The 10,415-nt window shown below is 41.4% G+C and overlaps 1 protein-coding gene across 1 annotated transcript; it reads left to right on the top strand.

Annotated features, from left to right (window-relative positions):
* LOC115316318 (chymotrypsin-like protease CTRL-1) lies at nucleotides 1–9,290 on the top strand. Its single transcript, XM_040223541.3, has 6 exons — nucleotides 1–147; nucleotides 2,788–2,983; nucleotides 4,664–4,784; nucleotides 6,611–6,746; nucleotides 7,061–7,200; nucleotides 8,965–9,290. Exons 1-6 carry the CDS (start codon nucleotides 84–86, stop codon nucleotides 9,166–9,168), a joined length of 861 nt encoding a protein of 286 aa, XP_040079475.1. The 5' UTR covers nucleotides 1–83; the 3' UTR covers nucleotides 9,169–9,290.
* The last annotated feature ends 1,125 nt before the right edge of the window (nucleotides 9,291–10,415 follow it).

Here is a 10,415-nt window from a genome sequence, read left to right as displayed (position 1 = left end):
AAAGCGTTCTCAAGAGTCTCGGAAACTGGACGCCTTAAATACGGCTCCGCTGGTAATGAACTGAAGAGATCGTAATCCACAAGATGGCAAACCCCTCAGCGCTGGTGTTCCTGATCTTATACACGTCGTGCGCACTGACTCAAAATGGTGAGCGAGCTTTCTACACAATAGACCATTCGTTATGCCGTGAAATTTCATATTGAAGGTTGAAGGTTTCATATTGAAGGTAAGATAAACATGAAGATTCGGATTCTTGCTGTTAGGACGTGAACACCAGCAAGATAACTTTTCATTGTCAGGTTATTTTACGTTTTAAGCGATTTACTTTGTAAACCAACTGAGCATCTATTTTGTAGATAGCTTTAGCTTAGTGTGTTATTCCATAAGATGGAAGAAAGCTGGATGCGCACGCAGGGGGCGAAAGTAGTCACCAGAGTGTTTAGATATATGTATGTGGCTCTTGTTTTCCATAATTTCCGTAATATTTTGTGTCGTCCTGTGTATACTACCTTGTAGTACCAGCGTCGACGACGGATATCAATATTAGTGATCACTATCGAAACCTAAGAAAAAGGTAGAAACTAAGTAACAACCACTCATTGCCCATTGAACCATTAAGGGTTGAATAAATGAAATGAATGAAAATAAGTAGAACGAGAAAGCTCAGTATTTCTATTGCCCTTAAATTAACAATGAAAACATAAATTGCGCGCCGGACGACGTGAAGTAGAAATAGTGCACATACCAGTGCGTTGAAACCAGCCACTATATGGAAAGGTCGCCTGGTAATTTTTGCTCACCGTCGCATCCCTGTACATCAACGCTTGCCTCTCTGACGGCATTCATTATTGCAGCCAATGAAAGGCAAACCAAAGTTCCGCAGCGGTAAAACGGAATAGGGATCAACGTTGAGACTGGACCTCAATATGTAAATATGTAGTGAGTTTAGAAACTTTCCGGGTTGCAATGTTAAGTTTCTCATTCAAGTGTCCTACTGTTTGGGTAGTACTTCAAGAAGAGGAAACGGGGGTTATCAAATGACGGTCTAATAATTGCGTTTTGGCTCACGAAATATGACACTCTCAGCAATTTTTTCACATATCTAGAATTTTAGCGCGGATTACATTTTTAATGACCAGCGATGCCTCGTTAATCGTATGACTTGCTACGGATAGGCCAATCATTTGGCCTTTTCCTGTACTCCTCAGAAAACTGCTCTCCCCTTACACGTGCTGTATATTGTAAAATCGTTGACCTACCATTTGAAATAATCTATCTGATATTCGAAAGTACAAAGAGCAACGTTACATCAGCTCAGTGTAAGAAAACGCCCTGAAATATTTAGACAAATCAAGTTTTCCTTTCCTCCATAGTCGCGCCTGACGAAGAAGCCGAACAGGTTTTAAAACGTTGGGCCCCTGATTTAAGAATTGGTTGGTCGTCCTATTTTAATAATAAAGGGAAGTCAGTTTAGACTATTTTGAGCAGTTTAAAAAAATGCCTGTAACAAATCAAGTTGGTATTTTTCGGGCAATGAACTTTGGAGAGCCGATTGCTGCGCTCTGCGAAGTCGGCTCAGTGAATGACGGAGTCAAGGAAATGTTTATATACATGAAAATAAAAGTCAGTTTTTAATGTAACAGTGGGCTTGACGTTTCACCATGCTAAAGTAAAGCTCCGTTTCACATCTAAAACTTTATGATTAGGTCTAAAGATAGTTACAGGTTTGTCAATGGGCTTAAGTTGCCTCAATTTAATATAGAAACCGGATTTGCCGGCTACGAGTTTTATTTCGACACTTACTTGGGCAGCGTAAATAAACGCTGATAAGTGCATAGATTTTTACTGTTTGTGCTACCCGTGGTGCACACCCTTTTACAATTTAATATTTCCCACCGCCCCTCAATTGTTTGAAATTATGATTTTTCCCTCGGAGAATTGTAGAGTGCGGAAACAGGTTTACTTGGAATGTTTACTATCAAGATTCCGTAATTGCAATAATTTACGCGATGTGTTCTGAATGCAAAGAACCGTTTAACATTTTGATGTTTTGAATTCGTATACTTTTCCAACCTGCAAGAATACCTGAGATGGCATCATCAGTACTTGCAAATAAATCAATACTAATTTGCATAAGCTTGATCATGCTGACAAAAACGTGGAAACGCGGATTGTGTTGTGAATGAGCTAGAGATGGCAATGTACGCGTGACGTTCTGTGACGTCATGTGATTCTTACACGACATCACGTCATGATTCAACGTATTATTACAACGTCACTAGGACGTCACCGAGGCGTTATAATGACGTTTGACGTCACGGTGATGACACTGTCACGTTCAAAATGCCTCATATGAGCTCCCGACGTCACGGTGACGACTTAATTACGTCATGACGTCACGTTGACATCATAATGACGTTATAATAATGTCATCATCATCTTTTAAACACGTTATGACGTCATGTTCACGTGACGGTGCCACGTCACGTCATCGCTGTTTTTGGAGGCTCTAGATAATTCTTCGTGATGGTTTGCCATGGCGGTTCTTAGCGACGGTCTTCTCATAAAATTCAGCTCATAAAACACATTTTGTGCTACTAATTCGTAAACTAACTCTGAGCATTGAAGATATTAATTATTTGATAGTATGTCGAGAAAGTGAACGTATGAGCATTTTTAGAGTTAATAAAACGTCCAAGAAAAACTTATTTTTGTATTTCTTAGAAGACAAGTTTTTTTTTTCTTTTTTAACAATATTTAATTTTTTTTATTCGTCTACCTTTCTAGTTCCTTCCTGCGGTGTTCCCAAAGTGGAGCCTCAACACGAGTACGAGGACCGCATCTTAGGAGGAGACACAGCCGTCCCAGGCAGCTGGCCCTGGAACGCGGCCATCCACACCAAGTCCAACTTCAGGCCTGAGCAGTTTTGCGGCGGAGCTTTGGTCTCGGATCGACACATCATCACAGCCGCGCACTGCGTCAGGTATGTCTTACAAGGCCGAGCTTATTGCACCTTACTCGGTTGCGAGCAGTGACATCGACTATAAACCATTAGCTGAACTATGGTGCGTGAAACGAGTCTCTGATGGGTGTCTTTACCAAGTCCTTGTTTCTTGGTGCCTCGATTTCTGCCTGATGGCGTCATAGAAGCCTCACATTGTGGCCTACCGCAATCCTAGCGGTGGCACGACTGCTTAGGTGTAGGCAGCAGACGTACAGCTGCTCAGCTGCCGCCCATTATGCCCCACAGTCGACTGAAGCTGAGCAGACACGAGACAAGCCATCGCAAAAACAGCGACCCTTGCGTCCACTCGTCTTTTCCTACAGTATTTCTACTACTTTTGATAACCTTCTAATCTCTTTCGGAAAACCGGACCGACTGACCCGCACGCGGAGGCGTTGGGCTTATGTGTACCGGGCAGGTCCTTCAGCAGGGTTCAGATCCCTACGACGGACAGCAAGACATGCAGGCTCCTGGGACGTAATTTCTTCCCACTTCAGAACCGATTTCGATGGACGGGAGTAAAAGGTGATAAAAACATCAACCCAAGGCTTGTTCCAGTTACCGTAGTCGAACCGGTACGGACTCTTAGGCCCCTCAGTACGCCGCAATTCACTCTACTGCATAGCTAGTGGAGAATGATTTCGATATTCCTACTCATTATTTGAACTGAATAATACGCTAACGATTCTAGGTGATTCGAGTGTATCATGGAGAAATATGCGTTCAGGGTTTAAGTACATGTTTATTTAGAAAATAACTGATACATATGTAGAGTAGATGACACCTGCCAATAATTTTTCTAGATTTGATCCATTCACAGACTACACTCTATCGCTAATTCCGCATAATATTTTGAGGAACTTCAACTACTGCATAGCACCACGCAATTTATTGATAGGCGAAGTATACTATATTGGCGTCTTTTTTTTTTAGATTACTTGATGCATATAGTAATATTGCAAGCAACTTCATTTTAAACATATTAAGACCTCCGTCCTATGGGCGTAGTATATAATTTCCAGTGCTTCTTAATAAACAACAACAACAAAAAAAAAACACTTAAAAGAAGTGGATTTTCTTGTTGTTTAAACTATCGCAACCATTCGTAATGCTGTATTCAAATATTCAATGTGCAAACATGAATTGTCTGCTAATATAAACCATCTAGTCCTTAACTACGGCAAACCATTATTTACGAAGGTTGAAGCCATTTTTTACGACCTACAGCAGTCGGTTGCTGCGTTCAATCTTTTGGGTAGTAAGCAAAAATTAATTAAGAAATGTAACTGCCCAAATATTAAGAGTTGTTTCTCAGTGCGAAAAGCTTTAATAAGTGTAATATACAAAAATATCGTGTGGTCAACCACAGTGCTTAACGAACCCGAGAGTCGAGTTGCTTTAATGTACCTTTTAGAGTGAACAAGTTAAACGGTTTTGAGCTATACTGAATATTAAACAAAGAAAATAAGCCAGAAAATAGTAGTGGATTCCTTGTAATAACCTACATCCGACAAGCTCGAAAGTATTATGTGATGTATTGCAGGATTTATATCGGACATTTTTATGACTGTTTGTTTGTGTGTGATATTTAAAAAAATTGGACCATACTTAACAACCAAATTCTGGCCAGAAATATTTCCTTCATTGCATTTTTTGCAGGGCACAAACCTCACAGACAATCCGAGTTCACCTCGGTTCCTACAAGAGGACTTTTCTCGACAGCGGAGAAGTAGCTGCTGACGTTCAAGAAGTCTGCCTTCACAAAAATTACACGGGTCACGTAAGTCACACTTTTGCCAGACGGTTCTTGAGTAAACAAATGTGTGCGCATATAAAAAACACAATTGCAAGTGAAGTACAGAAGCGATGTTACAGTATTGAAAGCCGCACGATACATCGACTGTTCTCGGTTCTCACGAGCGGCAAGATATTTTAAGGTTTTCGAAGTAATGCACTCCTTTTTTTTTGAAAGCCTTCAAGGTTCCTACAATAAGATTATTGATTATACCCAGATGAAAACTACTAAGTAAGATGACGTTACTGCCTCCTGGTTTTCGTGTTTAGGGAGAAATCATCTAGTGTTAGTTCATATACACCGCATATCTAAGTTGCGAAACGAGCCCTTCTACTTAAATTTTTTTTCTAAAACTATAGTCTACAAAAGAAGTGCCACGGAATTCAATATTACACTGTTCTTTAAAATGGGGTTAATAATACTAGAAGCAACAGAGGTTGTTAAAAAGCTTTAGAGGGTGCAGATGACCGTCTAAAGCTAATTGCGGTGATATGCATGATACACACTCAAAACGTTTTGTCATAGCGGTCACAAAGTATCTCCAGCAAACCGTATCTGTTAACTTGTATTTGAGTATCAAGTGTGAGTCTTTCTTTTGAATGGTGGAATGCAATATAAAACGGAACATTTTATAAAAACCAATTTGTCGCAGAGCCTATAATGTATTACACCTTTGTAACATAACTGTCTCAGAATTGTAGAATACCAATCGCAAATTTAACATATCACTATTAAGACAGTTCTGCTCGTATACTTCTTATTTGATATAATTCGGCGGAGATGCATTTTCCTCTTCTGGAAATAGTATAGTTTAACACTCCGTGAAATCGTGTTACCTCGGAACAAGATGCAGAATAAAGCTGTTTTTCCTTCAAGATTACTACATCATGAAATTTCTCGCAAGGCATGATTAACTTACTAGCTCGTATTTTAACTAAAAAAAAAGTATTATCATTTTGGCCGGAGCAAACCTACCGTTAAATCAATCGATGTACGTTTTAAAATACGAAATCCCATTCACTACGCTCTCACTTCAATTTGTTCGGTTCATTCAGGAAATATGAGAATGTTGTGGACGTAGTACAGGGTACTATACCCTTGAAAGTAAAGTTGCGGTTGTCGCTATCTGGAAACTCCTAAAACAAAGCATACTTGATACCAAGAACAGATGGTTGTTCACAAAATGTGTAAGTAATCATTCCGCCACATGCAAGACAAAGACGATTTTCAAATTAAAACTGGCTTGAGTTGTGTAAATGTACACGTGCAAATAAAACGTCATGACAAGAGAGGAAACGCAGATCACCTTAGAACGATACTTGGACCTTGTAATTAGCCAAGGCCTTGGAGATTCAGACGCCTGGGTTTTGGAATGTAGAGGTCAACCTAACATAGATATCGCCACTACCTTGTCTTGCCATGCGAGACTCCGGTGCAGACCGTTCAAGAGGTGACCTCGTCCTTGTACGCATAGAACTAATGATATAAAAAAAAACAATTAAACGCCCTGGGGTTTAATTGCTCACTATTATTGATGCAATCACATTCTTTATAGATTTTCAAATTCGACACCGATACAACCACACTGAATACATTTCAACCAGGCTCTCACCTATTTCTTGGCGTAAAGGATGACGTGCAAAACACCTATAATTTGAGCCAGTGTTACATCAGAAGTATGCTTTTAAAATAAAGCTAAGACCCCCTCCCCGGTTTTATTTGTAAAGACTACATTTTTTGTTTAAGGTTCTAAGCCATGCCATTATGGCCAGTCCTGATATACCCACAAAATTGTATTTTTTTCCATGCAGAACGACATTGCCATCATCACGCTGAAACGGCCCGTTACCTTTACGGACCATATCATACCAGCGTGCTTGCCGAGGAGCGGCGAAGCAGTAGAAAGCGGCACAGTGGGCTATATCACCGGTTGGGGAATTAATGATCGTAAGTGCTTCAATACATCTGACAGCTAAATGCATGGTCTTGAAACCTCCTACGCTGGTGAACATGTGGCGCATACCATGGTATTGTTATATCACTCTCTAATGCAACACATTGATTGTTCCTTATTTTTGCCTAGTAAACGTTGGCTGATCACAGAAAGCATATGGCTTTAAAATAATTTTAGAGTTTGCCATGCTGGAAGTTTGTGCTGAGGCTATTTGAGCTACGGCTTATAGATGTAACAAGCTTGGTTTGGTAGACGTTATGACGTAAACTGCCGACGCGTTTTCCGATTTCATCGTTTGCTGTTTCAGCTAAAGGAGTGCACGCCTCACCGACATTGAAGCAGGTAAAGACGCGGTTCCTGAAGCCACAAAAGTGTTCCGTCGACTTCAACCTGACCATTCCGGGAACCACGATCTGTGGCACGCACGACTACGGTTCCACCTGTGAGGTAAACGATCTAAATATGCGCGCACATGAACCTAGCTCTCAACAAAACACACGTTAGGTCAGTTACTGTGATTTAGAAAAATCGCTTATGAAACAAATATTGAGCCCAAAAAGGAAATTTGGCCTGAGAATACTAAAGCGCTGGATTAATTTCGCTGACCATACAAGTACTGTCAAGTTGGTACACAGCGCGACCCTCTTAAAGCAGACAAACTGCTAGTTTTCTTTTTCTCCTCCTTAAAATTGGACAGATAATATAAAAAGTATTAGAGGAGTTAAAAGTCCTCATTCAGGGGAGTAACCTCGTTGAGGAAGTTTTATTCTCGCCAATACACTGTCCGAGCAAAACGCAGAAAAGTGCCGATGTCGTCTTTGAATGTCGCGCAGTGAGTGTGGCCGCTACGAATGTGATAGACAAATCGGGGTGCTCGTGTTTCCACGTGGAAGGCAAAATAAGCCGAAGAATGGCGAGGCTTGGCTCACATACGGTAGTAGCGCTCATTCCATGATAAAAGGATGTTGGTACTTTGGTAAATCGGGTTATTTAACGCTTTAGAAATGAGTACAGCTAATCATATTTGCGCTTCGTCACATGCAGATTGCTATTTTGAGTCAACCCGTTTCGACGCCTCGTCGCTCGCTCGACAAGGCCCAACTTTATCAGTCCAACGTGCATTGTGTAGAGAGATGGACAATCAACTTTTTTAAATGAGCTCGATTCCATTGTGAACCCTTTTCGGCATGACATTCAGTATTGTAGATTTATTAGAGAACAGAAAGTCCTAGTTAAAGCATATGTGTTAGTGGAAAACTCAACGGGTCGTCCGTTTTCGTTTAATACCCTAATATGCTCTCGGCAATGATACACTGGAGATCGCTTTGTCAACTCTCAAACAAACAAAGTTTCTCGGGCGGAGCCTGGGGCCCGAGTAAAATTCTGATGCCAGCGTGTCATAACCGATTTTAACATGCTCTTAGCAATTCGCTGAAGCTTCGACTGTATTTTTCTCTTCACTAATACGCACGTTCACAGCTATCTTCTTTTTGCACATTGTTTTGAACACGAGTGTTTCAATCACGTTATATAAATGACAAGCTCTAGAACGTTCAACAGCACTCTCTTGTGTGTGGGTGTATGTTTATATTATAAATGCGTAAAATGTTCTGGTGTGAATACAGATACATTTTATTTTAAGTGCCGCACGTCGTGAATCCCAGTGGCCACTTTTATAATAGCCGAGTTGCCCGTGTCACATTTTTACATGAATATGCAGACACTCACGCGTGTGCAACACGTTACGTCGTTGATCTGTTTACACTCCGCTTGAATCTCTTATGCAAATGGCTCTCTTCTTCTTTCGTGTGTAAAATACAGTAGGGTTTGGCATTAAAATGGATTTCACACACTCTAAGGAATATGAAGCGTCTACTTTCCCGCAAAGAACTTTGAAGAGCTGATTTCTGATATCTACGGAAGCAGCTCAACGAATGGCGATGTTAAAAATTGGTTTACACAAAGGAAAATAGTCTGGGCAATGACACTGGATAAGAAATTTTATCTTCAATGACAATTACAATGATAATAACTATTACAATTACAGCGCAGACCGGGTTCTGAGGTCTTAGCGCGTGTTGAGTTTCGCCATTTGCCGTAGAATGTAGCGACTGGTTCCCGCATGTGCACTGCAGGTTGGTAGACACCCTAGATTTCTTGGGGTGCATTATGATTCTCAAATGTAAAGCAGCGCTCAATTGCACCCGACAGGGTGACAGCGGTGGACCCGTGGTGCAGAAAAAGGACGATCGTTGGCTTCTCCAAGGTGTGTTGTCCGGAGGTCCCCATGTCTGCGGCGACAAGAAGTACCCAATGCTCTTCACCGAAGTGTCAAGTTTTCTGGAGGAGTTCATCTACCCGTATATGGCAGCGGAAACGCGGAAAAAAAAGGCACTTCTATGTTCGCTTTTATGACGAGGCGATGCGATGAGTGTGAATTTGTGACGGCAACGGGACCTTTCTAATATTATCTGTTGCTCGACTGAATAGCAATAAATGTCGAAATAAATAGGACACTTGTACATACATAAATCATGCACTTTATGTGGTCGTTCGTTTTCCTCGTAATTGGCTCAGATAGGGTCATTGCGCCCAACCACTAATTGCGGTCACACTCAGAGTGTTGTCACCGAGGTTTCGGGAAAAAAATAATAATATATTTTTAGAATGAATTGTGATACTTTCGAGCACGATTTAGGGTTTTTCTTTGAAGGTACTGTGTAGACCAACACAGTGCCGACAAACGAGTCCGCATTTTCCCACACCCCGTGTGGGCTATGCGCGTGCGCAGAAACCAGACCCGCGTCAAGTGATACGTCTACGCATGCGCCGTTTCAAGAGCAGCGCCACGGCAGCAGTGTGACGTCAGATATGCGTGTTGTTGTATTATTACCTGCTTCCTTCCTCTATAAATCTTGATGTCCTTATTAAACCCAGGATAATTGGCGTCTACTAGGAAGGCCGGAGGCCCATACCAAAAGGCCTAATACACCTAACAATAAAAACTGTGCAATGGGAAATGCACGCACACTCATACACACACACACAAGAAAGCATAGTAGGCACACGCGCGTAGAAAGGTGAAGTATGAAAGGTGATGAGGGAGCGGTTCAGAGAATTCGAAGGGAGTGTCTAGCGTCCCTACTATATTCCTTGGCGTTCGTCTACCTTGCCAGGATACTGGCCGTCAGCGTGTTTGGCGGTGAACGCAATAGCTGCAGAGTTCTTATACGAAAGGATTGTCGGTGATGCTCCGCACGTGCCAACTGGGATTGAAGTGCACAACTACAGTTGTATCGGATGACGCATGTAGCTCGTAAGTCAAGTTTAAAGTCACCCAGAAATAGCTGCCACACAAATATAGCTCTGTCTCTTTCGTCAAACTGCCTCATTCACTGAGTCTCCAACAAGCGTCATCATGCAGTGTACCGTCTATCGATGTAACCAATGCCATATTAACTTCACAACGGGAAAGAATCACCGCGCATAACATTCAGCAAATCGACCGGGAATGAAATGCTGAAGTGCTGATACTGTATTACTATTATTAAGCATGTATTTATTTACCAGTTTCTTTCTAATCTATGTTATACTTATATTATAAAGAGGGGGAATTGGAATGTGGTCAGGAGGGGGGATATTGAAGACTTCCGTCTTTATAA

Source organism: Ixodes scapularis, unplaced genomic scaffold (genome assembly GCF_016920785.2).
Source record: "Ixodes scapularis isolate PalLabHiFi unplaced genomic scaffold, ASM1692078v2 PGA_scaffold1__304_contigs__length_218370807, whole genome shotgun sequence".
NCBI lineage: Eukaryota > Metazoa > Arthropoda > Arachnida > Ixodida > Ixodidae > Ixodes > Ixodes scapularis.
This window is presented reverse-complemented; position numbering and strand designations above follow the sequence as displayed.

Coding starts and splice junctions, on each gene's coding strand:
- LOC115316318 (XM_040223541.3), top strand. CDS start 84: ATGGCAAACCCCTCAGCGCTGGTGTTCCTGATCTTATACACGTCGTGC. Junction 2,984..4,663: donor ACAGCCGCGCACTGCGTCAG/GTATGTCTTACA, acceptor CATTTTTTGCAG/GGCACAAACCTCACAGACAA. Junction 7,201..8,964: donor ACTACGGTTCCACCTGTGAG/GTAAACGATCTA, acceptor TGCACCCGACAG/GGTGACAGCGGTGGACCCGT.